This window comes from Strix uralensis, chromosome 4 (genome assembly GCF_047716275.1).
Source record: "Strix uralensis isolate ZFMK-TIS-50842 chromosome 4, bStrUra1, whole genome shotgun sequence".
NCBI lineage: Eukaryota > Metazoa > Chordata > Aves > Strigiformes > Strigidae > Strix > Strix uralensis.
Window position 1 is genome coordinate 83,517,686 of NC_133975.1, and position 26,494 is coordinate 83,544,179.

The 26,494-nt window shown below is 44.0% G+C and overlaps 1 protein-coding gene and 1 long non-coding RNA gene across 4 annotated transcripts in view; one reads left to right on the plus strand and one right to left on the minus strand.

Annotated features, from left to right (window-relative positions):
- The window catches only part of NR3C2 (nuclear receptor subfamily 3 group C member 2), a 220,612-nt gene extending 196,748 nt beyond the window's left edge, over nucleotides 1-23,864 (plus strand). For all 3 annotated transcript variants that reach the window (XM_074867492.1, XM_074867493.1, XM_074867491.1), the window contains exons 7-9: nucleotides 4,082-4,212; nucleotides 8,945-9,102; nucleotides 20,077-23,864. In XM_074867492.1, the coding sequence (XP_074723593.1) occupies nucleotides 4,082-4,212; nucleotides 8,945-9,102; nucleotides 20,077-20,232 (445 nt within the window). In that variant the 3' untranslated portion in view covers nucleotides 20,233-23,864. The remainder of the gene's footprint in view (nucleotides 1-4,081; nucleotides 4,213-8,944; nucleotides 9,103-20,076) is intronic.
- LOC141943036 (uncharacterized) lies at nucleotides 19,521-25,401 on the minus strand. The gene is made up of 2 exons (XR_012628823.1): nucleotides 24,937-25,401; nucleotides 19,521-19,811 (listed from the first exon to the last, which is right to left on the minus strand). It is a non-coding gene; the product is annotated as an uncharacterized LOC141943036 (long non-coding RNA).
- Nucleotides 25,402-26,494: the final 1,093 nt, after the last annotated feature.

Sequence of the window (26,494 nt, forward strand, 5' to 3'; positions counted from 1 at the left end):
GAGGAGGGAAACTAATTTGAAATTACAGGTTTGCTGTATGCTAAATAAACTACTTAGTGTAACTAGTTCTGTGTATAATTTTATCGCACTACAAACAAAGCCATCAGGTTTTCGTTGAGGGTAAACTAGAGGTCAATATTTATGAGTAGTTAAAAGATTAAAGGCAGACAAAAAAAAAAAACCACAACCAAAAAAAAAACCCCTGACTTTTACTAAAACTCTTCTATTTAGGCAATAATATAAAAGCAAAACAAATACAAAGAAAAATGTAAGGGAGAAAAAGTAAAATGTCACAAAGTGCAATGCAGTGTAAAAAAGAAAAAAAAAATGGTTTTGAGTCAGGATACTTTTAGGTTAGCCGTCACAGAGAGTGTTTTGCCACGCTGTTTAGTGAAAGCATAAGAAACCTGAGACAAAACCTCAAAATGTTTTGTTTTCTTTGCTGTGTGGCTTGTGGTATCGGATGAAAGGTCTGGCACTTCTCGTGCCTGTGGAGGTCAAATGCAGGCAGGGATGGTGGCAGCTGCAGAAACTAACTGTGGCGTCCTGCAAAAGGAATAGCAGATATAATAGCCTGTTCTTATTTTGAATCCGGCCAGTCTTTGGCAGTCTGAGATACACCTTAAAATGTATTTTTATTAAATACAAATGTTTCTTATTATTTTTAATCTTATTATTATATATCTTTTGCCTTTCAACTTCAGTATGTATCCCTCTGAGCCTCCTGGGAGAGGTCAATTAGGAGCCACCGTTATCTGTGTCCTAGACCCAGATTTGGTAATTTTGGGAAGAGGTAGGGGAGCAGGAGCAGCGGGAGGGAGATCACTCTCTGGGGTCTTTTGGGGTCTTTTTCCCCAGCTGTCTCTGCGTCAGCTCAGGGGTGCCTGCAGCTGTTTGGTCTCTGGGCAGTAACAAACAGTCAGGCAGGAGAACTTCAGGCTGGTTTCAGAATCACAGAATCACCTAGGTTGGAAAAACCCTTGAAGCTCCTCCAGTCCAACCATGAACCTCACACTGACCGTTCTCAACTCCACCAGATCCCTCAGCGCTGGGTCAACCCGACTCTTCAACCCTTCCAGGGATGGGGACTCCCCCCCTGCCCTGGGCAGCCCATTCCAACACCCAACAACCCCTTCTGCAAAGAAATACTTCCTAAGAGCCAGTCTAACCCTGCCCTGGCACAGCTTGAGGCCATTCCCTCTTGTCCTGGTGCTTGTTCCTTGGGTCAAGAGACTCATCCCCCCTCTCTGCACCCTCCTTTCAGAGAGTTGTAGAGGGCAATGAGGTCTCCCCTCAGCCTCCTCTTCTCCAGACTAAACCCCCCCTTAGTTCCCTCAGTCGCTCCCCATCAGACCTGTGCTCCAGACCCTGCACCAGCTTTGTTGCCCTTCTCTGGACACGCTTGAGTCCTTCAATGGCCTTTTTGGAGTGAGGGGCCCAAAACTGAACCCAGTCATCGAGGGGCGGCCTCACCGGTGCCAAGTCCAGGGGTAAGATCCCTTCCCTGTCCCTGCTGGCCACGCTATGGCTGATACAAGCCAGGATACCATTGGCCTTCTTGGCCACCTGGACACACTACTGGCTCATGTTCAGCCGGCTGGCAATCAACCGTCCAAGGTCCCTCTCTGACTTGCAGGTCACCAGCCACTCCTCCCCAAGCCTGTAGCGCTGCTCGGGGTTTAGGGTGATGTCTTCAAAGGCGGATAGGCTGAGTCTTGCTTGCAGTTGCCAAATGTGAAGGACTCCCCATTCCTGACTAAGGGCATGCCCAGACACTGGAGAGATCTGAGTGCTGCTGTGCTGGGTGGGCCACGAGCCTTGGGCGGTGGCCACCAGCCTCGGGCAGACCTGGGCCTGGAGCGGGACCCCCAGCACAGCAGCCAGCTTCAGAAATGCCAGTTTGTGTGCATCTGACGTCTTCTAATTCTGCAAATCCTCTTCTGTTTCACCTGGTCCCCGTTGCTCAGGGTCACTGTGTGTGCGTTTGTAGCACGCGACCGGCACTGAGTGTGCAAGTGGCATCTGTAAGTCGTGCCCATGTGCATCCAGCAGCGGAGGCTGCTCTTCTCAAACAGTGTTTCAGTCACTGTCCAAAGCATTCAAAGACTGTTTTCTTCTATTCATTTTCTTCCCTGCAGTCCATGATGCATCATAAAAATAAATAAGCATGGCATTACTACTACTATTAAATTAAAAAAAAAAAAAAGCTGGAAGTTCTTAGTCTCAAGAAGAGGGTGGAGCGGGGGAAAAGCACAGAGCCCATATAACAATGGGGAGTCTGCTTTATTAGTATTAAGGAGGAAAATAAAATCTGCTCTGGCAGTAGTGAAATAAAACACCAGGAAGATTACATCAGTCTTTGTTTGCACACAGTATGATTCTTCTCTTTCACCAGCCAATTTGTATATTCGAAAAGGCAGTTGCTTGGTTAAAATAATTAGCTGAACTTCATCCAATTCCCCAATTATGTGAAAAAATGTTTGAAGAAATATAGACAATTGTTGTTGAGCAATTAGGGGGAAAAAAAAAAAAGTAGTGGTCACCGAACAATTATAGCGCCTTGTCTAAATACCCACATATATATCATAGTTTCAAAATGAGACAGGCAATTCTTAGTGACTCTTTGCTGTAGCTGTTGTGGTTTGGGATAGCAAAATCGTAACTAATTCTGCCCTAAACTTGTGCAGGATAGGTTAGCCTGGGTTTGCCGCGGAGAAGAGAGATAGGGTCTGAAGCTATGTGTATCAGAGTAAGTTTAAAGAGAAAAAAAAAAAAGAATAATCTGGATACAAGCCATGTATCCTTAGTATTTTACAATTTAACAGGCAAAGGTTTGTATTAATGAATGAGATAGTCTTACTATACTCCTTTATTCCAGACTATTTTAGATTATTATTTTGGGGAAAAACATACAGAATTTTTGAATATTTCAGTGTTTGAATAAGAGACCATGGCAACAGTTTGCCTAAGAATTCCCCGTAAGAGGTCCAATAACAAGAACTTCAGTGACTGGGAAATCTTTTCTCCTTGTTGTTCCTACACTTTCATCCTTGGAGGTCAACCTGTTGCATTTTCTGGAAAAGCAGTAATCGGAGATTTTGCAATGGAGGTCACTTGGGAAGGATGCGTAAGCGCTGTTGGCTGAGGCAGTTGTCATCCCAATCATTTCTTAACTTCAGGTTCCTCATTAGGCGTAAAGGCAGTGACGCAGTGTCACGTGTGTTGGTTTATTTTTGTTAAAACACTTCCCCATTTTCCAGACCTGCCAGGCGTATTTTTATGGGATTATGTCATTCAGGATGAGAAGAGTCAAGCTGTCACAGTGGAAGTCCCTCATCCCAGAGCCCTGCCAGCTTGTGGACCTGATGGTGCACGGTGGGCAGCAGAGCCCTTGGCCATGGGTTTTACTGTTGTCCATGGCCATCCTTTCCCCCAGCTCATCTCTGCACTGGACGTTTCTGAAACCTGTTTCCACCTGTACGTCAGCTGATGGGGGATGTATCATTTAAAAACGTGAATGCAGTGGGGGTAGGTTCCCCTGTTGCACCAGTTCTGACCCCTTCAGCAGGCTCATTTCCGTCAGCCAGGGCAGAGCTGAGCAACCTCTGACAATTCAAACTTTTGAAAACATTTTTGCCAGTTCATTAACACAGTCAGTGTATAAAAGTCAAATTACATTTGTTTCTGGGTTTGGTTTTTTTTTAGGGGAGTTGGATGTTAATGCTGCCTGTGGTCTGCTGGGTGGTGAAGTGAACTCAGCCATCCATTGTGGATGGTGCAGAAGTTGAACAGGGTGATGCCTGGCTTCCCAAAAGCTCACAAGCAGTGGGGTTTTTCTGTCAGCCCGGGAGCACTGGGACCCGGCAGCCCTCCAGGACTGGCAGGGCTCCAGCTTCATCTCCGTCATCCCCAGCTCCCTCACCTAACCTGAACTTTGCAGCTGCAGTGTGTCTTACTGACCTCTGCATGATCAGTGCTTGGTTTCCAGGTCACACCTCTCTTTCCTCAGGCATGGGCTACCCCAGGCACGTTGTGCTCTCCCGTATTTATCCTCTGGATTTTGTTTTTTTTCTCTTTGCAGGGAACGGATGCGCCAGTCCGCTATGTTTGAACTGTGCCAGGGGATGCACCAGATCAGTCTGCAGTTTGTTCGCTTGCAGCTTAGCTTTGAGGAGTACACTATAATGAAAGTTTTGCTGCTGTTAAGCACAGGTAAGTTAGATTCATGGTTACAGGGGGAATACTTGAAAATATTCCAATTCACAAATTTTAACCAACTTGACAAAAGAGCCAGACTGTTTCCAGCAGGGCTACAGGAATAAGCCTGTTTTTATGTCTTAGGTTTATCTGCAGATCTCACTCTCCGTTAGCATGGGAAGTGTCTTTGCAGTTTGAATGTGTCATGTGTGTTGGAAGGACAGGAGTGGCCGGGCAAGGGGCTTTGCCCCCCGCTCTGTCTGGGAACTGCTTGAATCGGCCAGGTGTGCTGAGAAGTGCAGCAGCTGTGGGGACTGGGGAGAAATCCCCACTCAACCCTCAAAGCCACCAGTTTGGGTGACTTAACATCAGCTTCAAGATCAAAAGATGTACATTGCTTGTGCTGCAAAATGGGTAATTTTCCAATGCCAAGTGAATTAAGGATTGTAAGCCCTTTTTACAGGGCTCTGAAAGTTTAAAAAATGACAATGCATGCTTTATTTTTCTCTCGAGTGTCATGCTTTGACTTTTCTTAACATACAAAATTACATCTTGGTGTGTGCTACAGCACTGTGTAGTAATTAACAGATCCCTTGATCCTATCTGACTGAAAATATTGAAAACCTCCCATCCCAGCACAATTGTATAAATGCACAGGCAGTTTGTACATTACTCTTCCATCAATCTTGATGAAAAAGCCAATTACCTGTAAACAAACTTTCTTCTGTATAATCGTGCTCCTTTTTGTGGGATCCACTCAGTGACATCACGATGAGATAACACATCAGTTCGATTGGTGGGTGTTCGTGATGTCACTTCAGTGATCTCACCGGGCAAGAATTTCCCCAGCAGAAGGAGGCTGGATGTTGGGGGCACTGCATGGGGAGAGGAGGAGCGGGAGATCAAAGGGGCGGCTGTGCTTATTTTGGCTCTCACTTGCAAGCTGTGGGCGGCAGGATGCACGCCCGAGGCGGCCGGGGGCTGTCCGGGCTCGTGCTGCACGGAGCATCTCCCCGTCCGGTGGCAAGCAGAGCCCAGCACGCCCTTTGAGATCTTGCTGTGTTCTCTCAGCTTCCTGGGGCAGAAGATGGGGTGATGGAAGAAGAAACGAGCCGTTAGTTGTGCAGCACTGGAAGGCGCTTATCGCCGAAACAACTAACAGGCACCAGACGCAGCGGCAGATTTAGGCACCCGGGAGCCTCCCGAGCCCCCAGCCATGTCATGGGCGCCTTGGCTGCAGGCAGGGTTAGGTGCCTATGAAGGGATTTCCAGCAAAGCCGAGTGGCAGCTCCTTCAGGCGAGGTGATGGGACGGGCACTTTCTCCCTGTCTGCGGTGCCTTTTGTTGAGGCCTTGCCCATCCCACCCAGCTGGTAGCTCTGTGGTTCCAAAGTGCTTGCCTTTGAAGGAGGACGACAAGCTGCAGTTCCCATCCCGGCTGGAGGGGATTTGGATCCACTACCAGAAACCTCCTAGGGCTGTAAGTTTTTGGGGCTTGGCTTCCTCCCTCCCTCCCTCCCTCCCTCCCTCCCTCTCATTGAAGCCATTCCAGCTGCCTGGGGTGGGGAGAGACGATGCATAGCGCTGAGGGATCTGGTGGAGTTGAGAACAGTCAGTGTGAGGTTAATGGTTGGACTGGAGGATCTTCAAGGGCTTTTCCAACTGAAATGATTCTGTGATTCTGCTGGTTGGGGAGGGCCGTGTGTCCTGGCCCACGGGGGCTGACCCCCAGGTCCCACTCCACTGAGTGTTTGAGGTCTGCTGGTGAAACTGGGACTGTGGAGAGCTGATATACTCCAGGATAGCCCTGGAGAGTAAATGGGCTTTTTTGAAGGTGGCCACTCACCGTCTTTCCAGAAGCAACTAGCAGTGCTTAAAGTAGATGTGCCTGAGGGATTCTAGCTCCCGATATGTTCTTGAGAAGGAGACCTCATCGCCCTCTACAACTCCCTGAAAGGAGGGTGCAGAGAGGGGGGATGAGTCTCTTGACCCAAGGAACAAACGCCAGGACAAGAGGGAATGGCCTCAAGCTGTGCCAGGGCAGGGTTAGACTGGCTCTTAGGAAGTATTTCTTTGCAGAAGGGGTTGTTGGGTGTTGGAATGGGCTGCCCAGGGCAGGGGGGAGTCCCCATCCCTGAAGGGGTTGAAGAGTCGGGTCTACATAGCGCTTAAGGATCTGGTGTAGTTGAGAACTGTCAATGTTAGGTTCATGGTTGGACTGGAGGATCTTCAAGGGCTTTTCCAACCGAGATGATTCTGTGATGCTGAGAAAGCGTCTGGATTGGAGATCCGGCTCTGCTACTTTTTAATCAGCCCTAAAGGGGGAGAATCTTTAGAAAAAGAGCCTAAAGGCATTCTAAAAACATAGCAAAATTTCGTTAAGCTAGGTATTTATTATTCTGCCCTCTTGAGAGTGTTAACTAATGACTTGAGTTATTGTGAGAATCTGGTAGGCGAGATCAGCCTGGCCAATTAACTTCAGCTAGCTGGGGCCCTTTGAAACACACACCACAGTCACTAGAAAACCTACTAAATATAGTTTGTTTTGGGAGAATCAGGATATTTATGTTAGAGAGAGAGAGAGGAGAGCAAAATGGAAATGAAGACGGTGATAAACCTCAGAAAGTGTCATGTGAAGGACAGCAAACCTAGTTTCGAATGATTACACCTTGATGCAACTTTATGACAGAAAACACCTTATGACAGAAGAGGTTTGTTTTCATTTAAAAATTTTTATTGAATCATGTGATAAGCAGAGTACAAGTTATTCTGAAACTTTCGTGATGACCACATCAAGGAAGTTTCACTCCATTTACATGTGGAAGAAACCACACATTACAACTCAATTGTTTTCTTGCTTTCCACAGACCATAGATTTTGGGAGCTTGCCAAAAACATTGCTGCATTTAATAAGTAAAATAAGAAACACTGGGCAAACTTCCAGAATTTCATGTTTTGCTTGAGTTCTCTTTATTTGTGGTCTGTCTTTCTTAATAATCCAGCTGGGGTGATGGTATAATAATTTTCAGACAGAACAGTAAAATATATAGTAGTAGAAAAAGAAAGAGTGGCTCTAACAGTCTTTAAGCAGCATGTAGGAATACAGGCCTGTAAATGTTAAAGGAACTGTAAAGCCCGTGAATTTTGTGTAAGGACCACAGTATGCTCTGATGGCTTTACTCATCTTGATTGATGTCTCTATATTCATTCAGCTTGAACTGAATTTGTACATCTGTTCCAGACAGTTTCTTCTGTCAGCTGACTGACTGAGAGATTTGGCATCTAGAATTTAAAAATCAAATTATATGTTTATATAACATAAATACCTAATGTTTACTGAGTGGTAGGCAGGTCTGTGTGTTACCTCCTAGGCTTTTTCTAAAGATTCCTCCTTGTGCCCTCTTCCAGCACTTGATGGTTTGCAAGTCCTTGCTGCTCATGTGGTGGTAGAGCTCCTCCTTGTTTTCCATTGCTAAATTGCTCTGGTAGAGACTGGTGATAGAAGATACTGGTGCTTTGTCTTAAAGCTTCTATTCTGGAGCCATTTGGGCAGTTGTTCCATGCTTACGATGTGATGGCAGTGGGATAGAAGGCAGTTCACTCACAGGGATTTAAAGAAAAGGGAACAGGTGAACAAGACAATTTCTGTCAAGATGTTAAGTCAGGGTAAGCTAAATTGGAAGATCACCTTTTTTTTTCTTTTTTAATAAGTAACTTCCTATTTAGCTTGCTCTGACATAACTTTCTGGCTTGCTTAGAAAATAAACTCACTCCTGTACAGTGTAGTATTTTATTTTCCTTCTGTGGACTAGCATTAAGAGATGCCAAGTAGAAAAATATGTGATGGTTAAGCAGTATTTAACCAGTCCAGGTGTTGAAACAACAGAACATTTTGAGTAATGTTGTTAATAACCTCTTTGAGGTTTTCCTAGAGATCTGATCCTATAAGCCGTTCCTGTTTGGGGCAGAACCTGCTGGAGTGCAAGGCTGTTTGCAGTCTCTAAAGAACAGATGTATTTGCTCTTGTAGTTAGCCTTGCTGTTATCAGCCACAGTAAAAAGCATCAGAAAACTCTACTTTTAGCCCATTTGTGAAATGATCCCTCTGGCAGATGGGAACTTTGATAGGACATGAGAAACGCTTGCAACTGTACGTCGTGGTCAAACACTGGGTCAGGATGCCTGTTTGGAAAATAGTCCTCTGTTTCACGCAGAATAATGGCTGTTTTGTTCCAGGTGTTACGCAGATGCTTACTAACATTCAAAGAAATTTCAGATGTTACCTGATGGCAGAAAACCATGTCACTTGGTCTGGCATTTCTGCACATAACAGCTGTAATTCTGTACCTTCCCCTCCTCTGCCAAGTGTGGGGAATCATGCAAGAATGATAAATCACGTTTTCAACTTCTAAAAAAGTATCCTTGATCCATCTGCTTTTTTTTTTTGTGTCTGTGTGTGGTTGGGTTGTATTAAAAACAGTTTCAGCATGAGGTTAGCATGTGTCATGTTTCTGAGATGTTATCTTATCCCCTGCCACAGCTTCTGCAATCGCAGATCTAGAGAGAATGCTTGAATCACTTGAAAATCTGTATGATGTTGTTGATTCCTTACCAATGTCTGTAAAATTATGGACTTTGCTTAAAGGTTTAATTCTTTCATCCATTAACTAGTGTAACTTTTAAAGTATGCACATAAGAAGAATAAGCAACACAGTTAATATTAATATAAGACTGTCTTTTCAATGACAGTTCCCAAGGATGGTCTCAAAAGCCAAGCTGCATTTGAAGAAATGAGGGCAAATTACATTAAAGAACTAAAGAAGATGGTAACTAAATGTCCAAGTAACTCTGGGCAAAGCTGGCAGAGATTCTACCAACTGACTAAACTTCTTGACTCCATGCATGATGTAAGTATAACTCCTCAGGGAGTGCAGACAAGTTAAGCAAAAATCTCTCCATTAAGGTAAACCAGTAGTTTTGAATTTGTGTTAACTACAGGGAGGAAAGAAATGAAATTCTTTTTGAAGGAACATCTGAGAGAAGATGTTAGACGAATTTAGGGACAACTGCCAAGTAAAATAAGAAAATACAAGTCATTAAGGGCTGGGTCCTGCTGCCTTCTCCTATGTTAAATAGTAGTGTGTTCCTCCAGTGATTCACTTAAGGCCAGTAGAGCTTTTAGTGGGGTCGGAGGCTCTTCAGCAGGGGAAGTGATGTTAGCTGTGACCCAAAGTTAGGCACAGCACGAGAGTGCCAGGCAGAGTATCCCGTGAGTCGCTTCTCCACGAAAGGTGCTGGATTAGTGTGTCACACATCTCACGTGCCTGACGTGCTAATAAATGTTGAATGAATTTGGTGATATTTTACAGCTGGGATGGTAATAATGATGACTTTAAAAGATGTATTAAAACCGTGGAGCCATCTTGGGTATTTGAAGCTTTACTTGAGGTTTTCAAGTATAAGATTCACTGTATTGTTAGGTTATTTCTACCACCCTGTATCATTCCACTGCGAGGTGTTTTATTAACTTGCGTCAGGTGTGAGGTGTGATGAATGACATGGGAAACTAAAAGTTCAGTCCGAGAACACTTTGGGTTCTGCACTTGGGCCACAACAACCCCCAGCAGCGCTACAGGCTTGGAGAGAAGTGGCTGGAGAGCTGCCAGTCAGAGAGGGACCTGGGGGGGTTGATTGCCAGCCGGCTGAGCATGAGCCAGCAGTGTGCCCAGGTGGCCAAGAAGGCCAATGGTATCCTGGCTTGTATCAGCCATAGCGTGGCCAGCAGGGACAGGGAAGGGATCTTACCCCTGTACTCAGCACTGGTGAGGCTGCACCTCGATGACTGGGTTCAGTTTTGGGCCCCTCACTCTAAAAAGGTCATTGAATGACTCGAGCCGTGTCCAGAGAAGGGCAACAAAGCTGGTGCAGGGTCTGGAGCACAGGTCTGATGGGGAGCAGCTGAGGGAACTGGAGGGGTTTAGTCTGGAGAAGAGGAGGCTGAGGGGAGACCTCATTGCCCTCTACAACTCCCTGAAAGGAGGGTGCAGAGAGGGGGGATGAGTCTCTTGACCCAAGGAACAAGCGCCAGGACAAGAGGGAATGGCCTCAAGCTGCGCCAGGACAGGGTTAGACTGGCTCTTAGGGAGTATTTCTTTGCAGAAGGGGTTGTTGGGCGTTGGAATGGGCTGCCCAGGGCAGGGGGGGAGTCCCCATCGCTGGAGGGGTTGAAGAGTCGGGTTGACCCAGCGCTGAGGGATCTGGTGGAGTTGGGAGTGGTCAGTGTGAGGTTCATGGTTGGACTGGAGGAGCTTCAAGGGCTTTTCCAACCGGGATGATTCTGTGAACACCCAGGCTTGTTGGTGCTTCAGCCCAGAGTGACTCTGAAGGGTTGTGGTAGGTGCCTAGTGCACGGGGGACCAGTTGCCATTTCAGAAGGGAGTATCCGTAACATTGAGCTGTTGAGTTGGGAGCAACCCAGTTCCAGCCAGTAAAATGGTAAGTGCAGAGGTTTACCTCTCCAGACGCTTCGAGCAGCAGCGGGGGCATATCTTTGTGCTCTCTGTAACAGAGCCTGGCATCCCCACAGAGGAAGCCAGTGACCCATCTGTAATGGTCTCCTCAAGCTGAGGGCTTTCCACTGTGCCGTGGTGCAGCAAGTGACTGGAGACTCGCTGGGCCAGTGAAAGCCACCTTTAACCGTGTTTGGGTACAAGAGAGGAATGGTCCCGTGAGCAGAGGCTGAAACCCAGCAGCACACGCTGATCACCTCCCAGTAAAAACTGCTAAACTGCAGCAAAGGAGAAAACCATCCTACTCCATCCTGGGTGGGCAGGGAAGTAACTTTGCTGCATGAAGAACCTACAGCACTTGCTTTCAGAGCCTGCATATAAATGTACTTCTTTATACTCGACTTCAATTTCATTTTTGTAGACAGTACAGTACAATGCACTTCAGGTCAAATCTGTATAAGAGCCCGAGGTCTGTTTACAGAATGTACATATGGAATTATTTTTCAAATATTGTTCTGTTGTTCATTAAAACATTGCAAATCTTAGTGGGAGGCAGGGAGAGTATTATTAGTACTGCAGTAATGGCTCATTCTTCAGAGATCGGGTTTCACTTGCTCCCTGCCAGCAAAGGAAGTTGTAGTGTTTTAGTGGAAAGAGAGGGGATGGGTGATAAAATCATTTGCAAGATACTCACATCTGAACCTCGGGGCAGCATAACAAATCCCTGCATTTAGGGAGTTTTCTAATCCTCTTCAGAACAGGCAGTGTGTACCATTTGTTATTTAAATGGGTGTGTTTGTGTGGTTAAGGTGACTGGATGACAGTCGCACTTACTGAGAATGCTACTCTGTCCTACAGACATTTTCCAAAACACAGCATTAACCATTGGGAGCTGAACAAACCAGAGGAAGCAGACTGCTCTTGCATTTTATTTAATTTTTAATTAAGCTATTTTTACATTACTTTTGTTTTAATAGAGCACTTTTCTTGCAAAGGACATTTTAAAGAAAATCACATTGTCAGCATTCTCCATTAAAAAGGCCAGTTGTCTGCACAATAGTGCTTCCTGTCAGAGATAATATTGGAGACTTGTTTATTTTTCTCTTTAAAACTGTTTTTTTGTTTCTGAAGTCTATCAATAAATTCAGGATGGTGGTAACGTTAATGAGAAGTGAGAATTACTCTTCTCCCCCCACACTGCCTCTTAGTGCAGAATTTCTCCATTCTATCAATGTAAATGCAAATTTTCTGCTTGATTCCTTAGTATAGGAGGAGCGCTTCTTCAGCTGTCACCTATGTATTTTTAACATATTCCATTATAATTTTAGAGGATCAGAATATATTTGGTGCTGAGCAGTCTAACTGGCACTGAGGCCCCATGTTTACATGCTGCTGTAGCCACAGCATTTGCAGCGCAAGCCCGAAGGGGGGACTGGTGCAGAATTCATGCTTGTTCAGCCCTCCTGCTGCCTCCAGCTTTTCCATCAGAGCAGAGCAGCATCTTGTCATTCGTGGAGTTTGCTTTACCTGAGTGTAGCGATAAAACAATAAAAAAATACTGCTCCTTTGCACCTTCACACTTGCTTTCATCAACCTCATTTTTAAGTAGTCTTTCTGAGGACTATGTGAAATAAAGCGCATGGGAATATCAATTACAGTCTGCTTGGCTTATATAATACGAGGAAGAAAAAAAACCCCAAACAAGGTGGTTTTACATTGCTCAGTATACTAAATCATTCATCCACACAGTGAACATATGTGCAGGTAGAAAAGTGCCGAGGCGAGGAAAAAATAAATTTTCAAGAAGGCCAGGTAGGCACTTAAGTATTTGAAAAAATCAGCAACTTTATTTAATGATCCATAAACCCTCAAAGCACCGAGAGCGCAACTGAAAAATAAGAGATCCAAACCCATCCCGAGCGGATGACATAAACAGGGTTTCGTGCACGTACGTGCACACACCTGCACTTGGCCTTAGGAGCCTGCCTGCAGGCTGCCCTGTCCTTTGTGTCACTGCTGCCGTGCACTGAAACACTGCTTATTTGCACGATGCTGTGCGGAAGTAGTGGTGGCTGATAGAGCAGGCGCTGGCCCACGGCGTCGGTCTGGCGACACAGCACGCCCCTCCTCTCCCTCGGCATGAGACGACAGAGTGGGGAGTAGTTTGTTGCCATTTACTTGCTGTTGTGCTGTGGCTTGTGTGGATGGACCCCAGCGTGGGTGTCTTCTGGGAGTGTTGAGGGCAGCAACATAAAAGGACCTTGAATGACTCGAGCATGTCCAGAGAAGGGCAACGGAGCTAGTGCAGGGTCTGGAGCACAGGTCTGATGGGGAGCGGCTGAGGGAACTGGGGGGGTTTAGCCTGGAGAAGAGGAGGCTGAGGAGAGACCTCATCGCCCTCTACAGCTACCTGAAAGGAGGGTGCAGAGAGGGGCGATGAGTCTCTTGACCCAAGGAACAAGCGCCAGGACAAGAGGGAATGGCCTCAAGCTGCGCCAGGGCAGGGTTAGACTGGCTCTTAGGAAGTATTTCTTTGCAGAAGGGGTTGTTGGGCGTTGGAATGGGCTGCCCAGGGCAGGGGGGGAGTCCCCATCCCTGGAGGGGTTGAAGAGTCGGGTTGACCCAGCGCTGAGGGATCTGGTGGAGTTGAGAACGGTCAGTGTGAGGTTCGTGGTTGGACTGGAGGATCTGCAAGGTCTTTTCCAACCGAGATGATTCTGTGATAATCCACATATTTCCTCTTGTAGGGATTGTATTTCTGTTGTTGCGGCTGGCCTGCGTCCACCGTTTCACGAAGGTATTGAGAAGCACAGCGTAGCAAGGGCAACTGACCTCTCTACCCAGGACATAAAAGTTTCAGTCTTGTGCCCGTGAATGGCCATGGGCATTTCAGGGGGAGAGATGCATATGCAGTGCTTGGACGTAGGTGAACTGCGTTATGTGATCAGACAAACGGCATGCAGGAACATTAGAAACAGATGTACTACACATGGTATCAAAAACTTCATTTGGATCCTCCTCAACATCTCCTGTTGGCTTTGGCAGGAGGGGTTGTATCTTGCATGGCAAGCCTCGTTTCATACAGAGAGTGTAGTGTATGGTTAGGCGGTTCGCAGAACAAAAGCTGAATTTGGTTTCAATCTGGCTGATACTAAACAGACTTTGAGTTAAGAGGGCTTTTGTTTCAATGCCATGACATTAAACCCTAATGTGAACCTTCCCCTTGTCTTGGCAAGGCAGAGCACTGCGCTGTCATTTGCTTGTTGATATTTTCTGCCAAACAAAAATAAATTCTTTAAGGCTCATGCTGCTGAATAATTAATTTTTTATGGTTCCTGAAGGGAATACTTTATAGCTGAGGTGGATCTTTCCATAGGCTGAGAGCGCCAGGATTACACTCGCTGAAAAAGCTGACAGTGGGAAGAAGGGCATGGCTCCTCCAGGGGCGGGTTTGCAGGGCACGCTGCCGGGGATGCAAATGTGCCTCTGCAGGTGCTTAATCCCACAAATACGAAGCCACAGATGAGCCCCTCAGCTGTTGCCAACACCTTTGGGTGCACTTAACTGCTGCTACCAATCTGCCAAAGTTGCGTCCCACAGCTGATGAGCTGTTTGGACCCTTGTTTTAGTCCCAGTGCCTGAATTCTCAGAGTAGGTTTTTTCTCTGTTTACACAGAGGCTAGATCCAGTCCCTACTACCGGTGTGGCCCCTACAAAAGCAGCAGCGCTGGAAGAGTGTGTGCATGGGTGTGTGTGTTGCAGTGGCTAATCCATGTCTGTCAAGTGGGAAATTGATTCCCAGCCTGTAGACAGGGTTGTCTTATGAGGAGCAGCTGAGAGAACTGGGGGGGTTTAGTCTGGAGAAGAGGAGGCTGAGGGGAGACCTCATTGCCCTCTACAACTCCCTGAAAGGAGGGTGCAGAAAGGGGGGATGAGTCTCTTGACCCAAGGAACAAGTGCCAGGACAAGAGGGAGTGGCCTCAAGCTGTGCCAGGGCAGGGTTAGACTGGCTCTTAGGGAGTATTTCTTTGCAGAAGGGGTTGTTGGGCGTTGGAATGGGCTGCCCAGGGCAGGGGGGGAGTCCCCATCCCCGAAGGGGTGGAAGAGTCGGGTTGACCCAGCACTGAGGGATCTGGTGGATTTGAGAACGGTCAGTGTGAGGTTCATGATTGGACTGGAGGATCTTCAAGGGCTTTCCCAACCGAGATGATTCTGTGATTCTGTTTTGCTCAGTTTGTGACAGCTGGGTCTCTTCTGCTTCACACTGATAGGTGTTTGCTGGAGGAGGACAGAACCGTGCTGCTGTTGACAGACGAGAAGGGAGACTTGGCTCAAAATTTACTCTGGCCAAGGGCTGAGTATGCTTCGCTGGTGTGTGATAGTGTGGGTTTTCATGTGTCCTCCAAGCATACAGAATGAGTTCAACTCAGGTTCTTCCATGTCATGTTCAGGTGTCAGGTGCTGTGCTTTTGCTGTGCAGATGTTTATGAAGAAAACCCGAAGAAATGAGTGCAGTTCCTAAATCAGATAAATGCACCTGGCCAGGCAGAACCAGGTGCCACATTTGCTCTGGTCAGATACTGTTAGTGCCTAATCCATAAGCATTTTATCCACCTTTACTCCTTGCTAGCGTGAGGTAAATACAGCGCATAGATGTAATCAGAGGCTTCATCCCTTGCTCTTACTCCGTTTTCCCTGTGTTTGTGGGAGGTTTTACTCTTTGGGTTAGAGTTCAAGATTTCATAAGCAGCTAGGAATTAGCCACCGTGGCACCAAAGGACATCTGTACCTCTGAGAATCAGCCTGCGAGCCATCCCAGGGGGGAATAATTTACTTCCTGAGCCCTTGGAATACTAATTAATTTGCATCATAGGATTTTCATAGGACTAGAAGCAAAACGGAATATAGTGGTAATGGAATAATCAAGACCTGGCTGGCAGTGGTTTAACTTAACCTCACCTGTTTTGAAGCAGGAGCTTTACATCCACTTCACAAAGGGAAAAAAGCAGGAGGTTGCAGGAGGTTGCAATAGTCCTGAATTCACCCAGGGCTCTTTGCTACCTTGGGGAAAGGAGGCTGGCTGGCCTTGGCTGCTGCTTCTTACCTTAGCAGGGCAGCAGGCTCCCGACTCCTGCGTGGTTTGAAACACGCAGGTTTTAAAAGCAAGAGGCAAAATACTGCTGCTCAGCCAGTGGGCAGCAGCCTGGCCTCTCAGGGACCCCGGCGTGGTGCAGGTAGGCTGTGCAGTTGCACTGTGTAGAGCTGCAAAGTTACCTCCTCCCAGCACACACCTGCTAGAAAATGGGCAGAGCGCCATTCCTGAAAGGGACAAAGTTTTTGGAGTGTCATTTTTATATGAGAACACTGAGGTTTCTGACAGTAATAGCTGCAGCTAATAATAGGAAGAAATTACTCAGCACTGTGTTGTTACCTTACTGCTGTCTTAATTGCTGTATCAGTAGGCTTAATCGCAAAGATGCTGCTGATAGAGAAGTGACTGTGGGCTTTCATACCACAGAGATTGTGAGAGATTTTGAAGTCGGAAAACTAACTGAGCACAGAAACGTGCACCCTTGCAAATCAGACCCTTCTTAGCATTTCTGGAAATACAAGGAGATTGCCAAACTAAAATAAATTCTTTTGCTGTAAAAATTCTGCAAGTGCTTGAAGGTCACTGTAACTGTATTAACTTCAGGGACTTCATTAAAGGAATCATTTTTTCCATTATGAAGAACAGTATGGGTGGAAAAAGTCCATTTTATGGAAACCCCACTGTAATAACAGAAAATGATGTTTGATTAATACTCCTGTTTCTCAGAGGTGCTTAATATAATGCACAAATGCAAAGATTGATTCTCAGAATTACTAAGACTGCTGTAGCCTTGAAAAATGTTTAAACGCAGCGCACTCTGTAGAGTAGCGACGAGAGAAAGCTTTATAATTAATAACTGAAGTGGTGAAGGGTTGTAGCTAACAGCTGATCCACTTGCCGGCAGAAGAGCTGTCGTGTCTTACAGCGATCTGGGTGACAGGGACGTGATCATCCCGACCTCTGTGTCTGCACCCCCGCAACCCAGCTCATATTAATTTCTTTAGTGTATTTGTCCCCATTCTGGGAGGTGCCCAGGACCCAGCTGCGGGCGATACCCGAGCTCCTGTCCCCCAGCGCTGACCCCGTTCCCCTGCGTGCAGGGAGAGGCTTGCGGTGCCGTCGGAGGTACCGAGCCACTCCCAGCTCCAAAGAGCTCAACAACTGCCTACTAAAGTGGTAAGAACAACATCCTCGTGGCATCCTGAGGAAATGCGAATCATTTTAGTTGTGGCCTTAACTGCGCTGCCTGCGCTCTGCTGACCTGTGACTCTTCAGGAGCCGAAATAATTGGAGATTGTAAAAGTAAATACATTTCTAGTCACTGTTGTGCTGCTTGTGAAAACAATGGTGCTTTCATTCACACTGCTTAGAGCTGCCTTCCGTGTGGCTCTGCTGGAGGAGGTATCAGCATTTCCAATATAAACTCCCAGAAGTAGAGGGTGAAAGCGGCCAGGTAAAAGTGTAGTCAGGAGTTCTTAGAGCACAGGGGTTTTACAAGCCTTTGAAGAACAATCAGAAGTATATTTTGATCTAGAAAATTCATAAGCCAGATGTAGAGGCGCTGGATGGCTCGCGTTACCTCACTTGTAACCTGTGGTGTATCAGTCACTGTCACTGCAGTGACAAAAGAAAGCAAACTTTTTCAATTCCGTACTGAAGAGGGAACTTCTCTTTCAAAGCAAAAGACTAGCTAAATTATTTACCTGTTATAAATCTAAACTGTGTCACATGGGAGTTGCTTGGAATGCAGGGGCAGGTACTCAAATTTCAAAATTGCCTGTGGAATCTGAATTTTTCATCCCTTCAGTGCATCTGCACACCAAGGCTGCTGGGCTGGCGGGGGGGGTGCCACTGCTCGTGGCTCAGGTCTGGGTCTTGCAGCCTTCTCTAGCTGACCTTCACCATATTGTTTACTTTTTAGTACCTCTGAGTTGGCCTTCGGTTCTCCCACATCCGTTCCTCTTTTAAATTAGTTAGAAATACTTCCCCGGCCCCAAAAGCCCTGCAGCTTTTAAGGTTGCAGTTCCTGACGTGTTCCTTGTGACACAGGCAGTGTGCTTCCTAATGCTCCCATTTTCTTAAGGAGGTTGATTATTGTCAAGTATGTTAAAGCTGGTAGCTTTGCGTAAGAAAGACTAGATAGGTATAGAATATATCTTCTCCTGAAGGCTCCAAACCCGATATGACGTGATAGCAGGTTCTAGGGATTTTCCTTTTAAATTGCTGTGTAAACTTGACCTTTCTCCTCTGTGGTGAGATTCATCGTGTCCTATGTTATGATAGTATCCACAATCACATCCTGGTTTTCCCCCGCTGCGCTGCTAACTCATTTTTTGTATAGAATATGTATAGACCCTCTTAATGAATGTCATTGTTTTTCATTTCCCCTTTTGTCCACATATTCACCAGACACACATAAGTACTTGATACTACTAAAAGCTTGCTAAAAAGGCAGAATTCGTAGTTCCCACGTAGGCTTTTTCTGCGATACCTCTCTCGGTGCACTCAGAGGCTTTACAGGAGGGCAATGATGCAGGAATTGGCTGGAATTGGGCAGGAGCTGAGCCATCAGCACTGCCAGGATGGCTGGCAGTGTGGCAGAGATGACCCAACCCCCTCACTTACATTCAGTGATGTGAAACTACTCGTGGTCAAGGGGTACCTTCATCGATAGTTACCAAGGTCGTGTTGGGGTGCATGGCTTCGTTTGCTGCTACTTGATGACACAGGCAGGGAGGAGGTAGTGGCAATTATACTAAGAGAGAGTTTTCTTCACTTTGTTTGGTTCGGTGTTATGTTTGGAATATTTTTGGCACACAGTAGATGCAGAAAGAACCTCCTCCTAATGGGTGTAAAGTTAAACCTTTGAACATCATCATTTTTTTCCCTTGAAAACCAAATGATGTCTATGCTACTTATTTAGCAGGCATCTGTTTAATTAATTAGCGGTGCTTCATGACATGCCAGATCATCGGGAATGAGCTGAGCAACAGCAAAAAGAGACACGTGTAGTGCTCAACAGCAGAGTGTCATGCATTCCGAGTGACCTCACCACTTCTCGGTGGTGTTCATAAATTGCTTATATGTTTGCGAGAACAGCTGTGAAAGTCCTGAAAATAAGTAATAAGTTATGGTTGTTCAGGACAGTAGTCTGTTGCTGCCTGTATTTTTTTTTTTAATTTCCTTTTCTGCCTTCCAGAAGTCCACTTTTATTTACTCTAACAAGGGCTTTACTGCAGAGTGCAACTGCAGAATTGAAACAACGCGCTTGTGTTTGATAAACTACACAAGCAGAAGTGGTTCAAGTCCTTTCCAAGGACAAAAGGCACCAAAATTAAGCCGTGCATAACTTCTGAATTCTTAAACAGCAACAGCTCTAGTTTTTCTTGAGTCATACAGCACAGTAATTTGGTGAACTGTGATGGAAATTAATATGCTAACTGAAACCCAGACCCACTTCATTCACAGATGCCTCAGAAGCTGACGTGCCTCTGCCTCTTGACTGACTTGCATTGTGTTTTAAAGATTGCAAAGGGTCCAACATACTGTAAGGCTTTAGGAGATTCATTTAGATTATGCTTAATCCACTGAGAGAAAGCAGAAGTGTGTTGTTAGTCACCACTACAAAACCAGAAAACTTTTAGGTGGGTTCATTTTCAAGAAGAAATACTTCCGTAAATACTGCCTCTCTAATTAGTAGTAAGCAGAAAAAAAGCTTGGGGTGTGTGTGTTAAGAAAATGCATTTATAGATAAATAGAAATGTTCAATTTCATATGGACTGTGATGCTGTAAAACCTGAAATGCTACAGTGTTCATGTTGCTGAGCTAAAAACATCAGCTGCTCTGGCAGTGGTAGGTCGTGGCCTCCGGAGACTGCTCTGAAGTTAACCAAATAATCTGATTTAACAAACGTGTATCGAGCTGAAGTTTGGAGATACAAGAGTTTATGGCTGATCTTTTCCCTCTGGGCAGACGGCTTTATTTTCATAGACAGGTTTCATGGTGGCCAGTTGCCTGTTAGTGAAAAACAAAGTGCAGTTACGCTGAAAAAAAATCAAACCTGTGGTATCTTGTTTTTTCTTAGTTAGCATATTTTTTAATGAGTTAAGTAGCACTTTGGGATTTAAGGTCTTTGGTTTGCTTTTTAACCCCTGTGAATAGACTGCCAAGTCAGAGTAAGATGCCATTTCTTGGTAATAATCCATGATCAATAAGCTGTTGTTTTTACATGCGAAACTCTTTGTGTTTTTCCTAAAAACTGTTTCTTTCTCTGTTTCAGCTTGTTAGTGACTTATTGGAATTCTGTTTCTACACCTTCCGAGAGTCTCAGGCACTGAAAGTAGAGTTTCCAGCCATGCTGGTGGAAATCATCAGTGACCAGCTACCAAAGGTGGAATCTGGGAATGCCAAGCCCCTGTACTTTCACAGGAAGTGATAGAAAATGTCTTAAATGGAAGAACTTTGCCTTAAGTTTCCCTGTGTTATTCCACACCCATGAAGGACCCAAGAAACCATATTTTAAACATGCTATTTACACTTGTTCAGCAGTCTCTGAATAGTCTAAAATCATATGAAGGGTTTGGGGAATGGAAAGCAGTTGTCTTGGATTTGGCAAGACCTAGATGTTTGTTTGGAAATTTACCCCATAACCCTAAAACACTTAGAAAATGTTCCTGTTCCTCTGGATGAAAAGCCATATCTAGTCAATAACTCTTTGATTTTGATATTTTAACAGATGGAGTTTTAAATATGCCATGTAGTTTCTGGTATTGTTTGCTTGTTTTAAAAGGGTTCGAGAACTAATGAGAACTTTTTAAAGCTTACCCTTGGTTTGCACATAAAACGTAAAGTCAATATGGGGCATTAATATTCTTTTCTTGTAAAAAACAAACAAAAACTATATATATACACACACATATACACACACACACACACACACACAAACCCTAATGTGTAAAGTAATAACAGAACATTTGGTGTGGAATACTCTGTTATCCCCACCTGTGGCATTTGTTCTCCCATGTTATCCCATCATAAGAGGATATACACTGTGTTAAGTGTCCATTTACTATTTAATTAAAAAGGATAAGATGTGAAAACAAATGCCCTGGTATCAATTTATAGTATCTATTGTGCTGGCTTTACAAATAATTTTTTGCAGTCTTTTGCTGTACTGTACATTGCTGTATGTATAAATTGTGAAGGACCTGAAATAAGGTGTAAGGAACTTTTGTAAATGAGACAAAAAAATCTTTAATGGTTAATAGGATGAATGGGAAAGTATTTTTGAAAGAACTCTATTTTGCTGGAGACTATTTAAGTACTATCTTTGTCTAAACAAACAAGGTAATTTTTTTGTAAAGTGAAATGTTCTGCATGCATAATGAACCGTTTACAGTGTATTTAAGAAAGGGAAAGCTGTGCCTTTTTTAGCATCATATCTAATTTACCATCCTACAGAACCTACTGTAAATAACCACACTTAACCTTTTCATTTGTATTTAAGCCTTTCTATTTCCCTCTATATTTTCCTCCCTTTTGTCTCGCTTGCAAGCGTATGTGACTTGAGCACATCTTAGAGATCCTGCTTCATATTTCTGTAGGAAACTACACTCTGTTGTGTTTGCCACTTTACAAAGGTTTCATTTAACAAGACAAATTACGGTCTCTCCAAAGCTTTTGCCAGCTTAACGATATAGTGAGTTCTTGCCCTCTATTCCCTTTCTCTCTCAGGGGAACGGGGGTGAATAAGATGTTGAATGATTTTTCTTTTTTTATTAAGGTTTCCCAGATTGTTTGTTTTTCCTTTGAATACTGGATACATAAAACATCTTAAAAGGTCAGATTATTATTTCAGATGGGGGAGAGCGATTTCTGGTTATGATGAAGGGAACATGCAGATCATTACAGTAAGTATAATGAACAGATTTGTACTGGCGAGAGGGATGGTAAGGTACTGATAAGGGCCGATTTGCTGAGTAGAATTTTTAGTGATAAACTAAAACCGTGTGTAATTTTGTAAACATTTTTGTAATAATCAGAATACATCTGAGAAGACAACTGTTCACACTACAAGTTCAACTCAGTTGGTCTGATTTTGTCTCAAAAATGTTTTCTCTAGAATAAGACTGCAAAGAAAAATTTTTGAGGTGATTTTCACTGTTTCACAATTTATAAGCAAATACAAAATTTTGGAGTAGAATAGAGGACAGGTGAACTTTTCTGAGGCTCAACTGTTGCTACCATATGCTCATGTTCAGATAGAATAGTTTTTCAGAGTCCTAATCTATAGTGTTCTCTCTGGGTGCCACTGGCATTTTTGAGCTCTAGTTTGTCCCTTGGCCGGTCAGAATGTAGCATTTCTTTTACATGGTGGTCGAATTTAGAATTCTACACCCTTTCTGAGTCCAAATTTTGAGGTGCAGTTTGGTGCACTGAAGACAGTCACTGCTACTTGTCTTTTTAAATGACACCTGCCTTATGCAATGGGTAAATCTGTAAAGACTGTATTCAGAGAGGTTTTTTATATATAAATATATACATACATATATTATTTGCATTTTGGAAGTCTAATTCATAGGCAGATCTTTAAATACTGACCTGCACAGCAATATGAAAGCCAAACTTCCAACGTGAGATACACAGCATGCAGACTGGTTGTTTACAGTAAAGACACAGTCATACATCCATCTTTCTCATTTACATTTTTTTTTTAAAGTCTAAAATAGAAAATTTCAAAGCCAGGTTCTGGGTGAATACAGTCTGCAGCAGCTTTTTATATTAACAAAGTTACTGCCTCCGTTTCTGTCTCAGAGTAACTTTGCTTGATTAAAACAGCAAAGCCATATTCTACACTTCACTGTTAAATGCCTGTCCCAGTCCAAATTGTTGTCTGTTTGCTCCTATTTTTGTACCTTATTACTTTTAATCTTGGTTTGGTACAATTCATAATTCACAGAAACTTCATATAATTAAACACACTAAATTAGTTTTAAAAAGCAATTTATATCTTTATGCAAAAACGTATGTCTGTCTTTGCAAACAACTGTAAGCAGATTATAATAAATCCTTTACTTTAATCACCTGTTGTTTATGAAACCATTCATTGATTATTATTTTTTGCTAGAGATCATTGAAGTAATAGATACAATTGGATATAGATGTTGTAAGAGGCAGTATTCTCTTATCAAGGACACTTAAGCAGAATAGCCATCACTTTTTTTATCTAAACCTGTGTACAGCAAAAAAAAAAAAAAAAAAAAAAAGGACAAACAACCCTAGTTTTTAGCTACCAGGAAGTTACGTTCTTTTGAATTTGTTTAGAATGAAATAGGCATTTGTCTCCTGCAAAATACAAGACAAACTAAAACACCTTTTAGAAGTGGGCTTCTGTTCATTGAGCTAAATTATTTTGTTGTAAGAAGGAACGGGGATATACAGCAAGAGCATTGTATACACAGTTAAAAATGTAAAATAGTGTTAATGTACTGCAGTGGGTATTTCAGGAATACTACACGTCGTGCGACTGAACAGTTGCGCAAAATAAAATAGAAAAGACTAAAGTTTGCAATATCAAAATCTTATTAAAAAGATACTTTACAATCAATAATGCAAAAAGCTAATTCACAGGGTCGTGTTTTTCACTGACTTGTTTAAACATTTATGAAATTAAACAATTCTACAGTTAATGCACTTTTAATTGTTTATTAAAGATTTGACTTTTTCTTTTTTTAGAGCAATGTTTTCAGCTGGAGGTCAATGACTTGATAAGATAGACAGCAGTTCTGAGGCCAGGAAGCTCAGAGGAATGTTTAAGAATTCTTGGAGTTTAAATAGATTCCTGGATGAAAAATAAAAGCAGCCAGCAGTATGGTGTAAACAGTAAAATCTATGCATAATGATGCATTTATAATTAGGGGTTTGCTTCTGTATGTTTAAAGCTTTTTAAATAAATAGAAAATATTGTTTGGTCTTTATGTTAATGTCTGCAAGTACCTATTTTTCTTTTTTTTTTTTTTATACAAATTGTACAAATATACATGAATTAAACTGGTTTGATTGCAAGTATTTCTTGCATTTTAATCTCAGATAGGTGCTGGTGCAGTGTTACCTTTAGAGACAAGCTTCTGCTCACCTAGAAATGGTATTAAGTAACATACAGTAACTAACAGTGTAACGTAACATCTCTCTTCATCCATCTAGAAATTTGGTTCCATCACGCTGTATTAATTCCGATGACGCAGCACATCTGATGGCTTCAGCCAGAGAGCAGCTACTCGTGTTGTAGAACAAGGAATGCCCCACCATGAGGAATTCGGTTCACTTAACCTGGGTAACCATGCCTGCCAAGTGCCTGCTGACACCGTTACGTGCACAAGCTACATCCCACTCAAAGAAACAAACCCAGCAGCCTTCAAGAGCCAGACAAGTCTGGCTTCCAGTTTCAGTTAGCCTAGAGCTGCTCTACCCACTGACCAAAGTTAGAATTTCTCTCATGGAAATAGGGATTCACTATTTTATTTTATATACACAAGGTTTCGCCTGTGACTAAATCAAACTGCCTTCTCAGGGTCAGGTCTTTTCCAGTTAGTAAGATAGTTAGAAGGGGAAATAAAACTCTTGCTGTCCTGGTTTGTTCTGTGCACTGTCTCAAAAATCCACTGCTAAGTTCTGGACAAAGTTAGGTCTGTGGTGTAAGACCACCATTTAATTGCATTTTGGTTTTTTAATAACAAGTTACACGAACTTTTTATTGCCAAAAATCCTTGCACCTGCCTTCTGTTTGCTGAATTGTCAGAAGGAAAGAATAGTAGAGGATCAGCAGTGTTAAGAAAAGTTTCCCATATGTTTACAAGCAGATGTATCTGTCATATGCTGTTCTAGAAATAAGAAAACGCTATCACTACATAAAACATAATGAAACTTGTAACCTGACCTCAAGCTGGGCCACTGCTTGCTTTCAGGTATCTGCAGAGGCCGGGAGTTTACGAGGAGCACGATATTACTAAGACAGAAAGGAGTGAACACATGCCCTTTCCTTTCAAAGATTTTGCTAGGTAAAACATGCCATGCCATCAGGTTTTTAAAAGAACACTTGAATCGTAGGGGTTGATAGGATGAAGTTTCTGTGGGTGCTTACCTGTGGTTACTGCAAGCACAGATGAGAGCACACTGTTGAACTCTGATGTAGAAAACGATCTCCGAGGCACATTCAGTTTAAAAGGTCAAACTCCAGTGAAGGCTTCCAGTTAAACTATGTTTAGTGCTGGTGCATTTACAGCCTACATAAGCCCTCTGTCAGCAACTTTTTTCTTTAAATTGCAAACCAGATAAGAATTGTGAAATGGGTTAAGAGAACAGGGAACAGAGCATTGAGAAAGGCAAGTTTCTCCCCGAGTCTTTTCTGTGATACAATTACAGAGGCTCAGCTAGCAAAAGCTGTTAAGCAGGGTAGCAGGAGCACTTATTTTCATGACAGGGTGGATAAATCAGCCAATGAGATTTTTCTTTCACTCCTGATGGAAAACTGGGCAGGAGAAGGAAACCTGCCATGAAGATCAGCTGGGACAATGATTAACAACATTAAGCAGCCGGAAAACCCTGGGGTTTTTCACCCAGCAGAGTGAACACACTCCCTGGCCAAGACACAGAGCTGCACGCTGTCCAGTGACTTACGCAGGCTGTGAATTCCTACTGATCCCAGCTAGGCAGGAGTCTCAGCTTTTCCATTAATTATTCAGCAAACACACATTCAACCTTAATCCCCAGGCTGAGGGATTCGATCTGTGGCCTCACTGTGACAGCAAGGCAAACATTTGGCATAAAAAGCACAAATTTGGTTTGGGTTCCCCCCCGCCCCCCCCCCCCCCCCCAATTCACCCTCTCTAATTTTGAGCCTGTGTCATGCTTTTGCTACCAGGAGCCTCAGCTTTTGAAAACTGACCAGTACATGCTCCTCCGCAGAGTAACCGGGTCATAGCAAGGGGCAACCAAGCCTGAGGATTAAGCTGAACCTGCACCCACAGCTGTGACACGAGAGCAGTTCCCCAGGAGAGACCCAGGGAGAACGACCACTCCTGCTGCCAGGCCAAAAGAGAAGAGCCCTTTGACCAGCTTCCCCCACAACCGATCCCTGTCCTCCTTTCCGCCTCAAGTGAACGGTACATTGCTCCTCCCAAATCCCCCAAACCATGGAAAAAAGGCAGACAAGAGGCGTGCCCTAAGGCACGGCTTCAGGAGAGGAAACAGTCTCAAAAGGATAGGAAAGGGGCCTGACTTTCTTTATACAATTCTTAATTTTCAGCATCCTTTAATCTCTACTTCCAGTCAGTACAAGGGCATCGTTTCCAGCACTTCTCAGCAGTGAGGATGAGGAATGAGACGTGCCACAGCCACTCGGCTGTACAAGTCTGTGCTCAGCGTTAGTGTAAGCAGGCTGATGTGGAAACCCGTATGGTGGGTAGCAGTTAACCACAACTAAATTCCTAAGAGGCAGTGTGGTTAGCCTGAAAGCCAGATCTGATCTGGCTCAGCTCACACCACTGCCTTTAGACAACGTCTAGGATGTGAGAAAGTCTGGATTAGTATTACCTCTGCTCAGTGTTATCATTTCTCAGTAGAAAAGTATTTCTCTGGTTTGGGTTCTGTGTGGCTCCAGAAGTAACAAGAGTCTCAAAACGTCTCAACTAAAGGCAAAC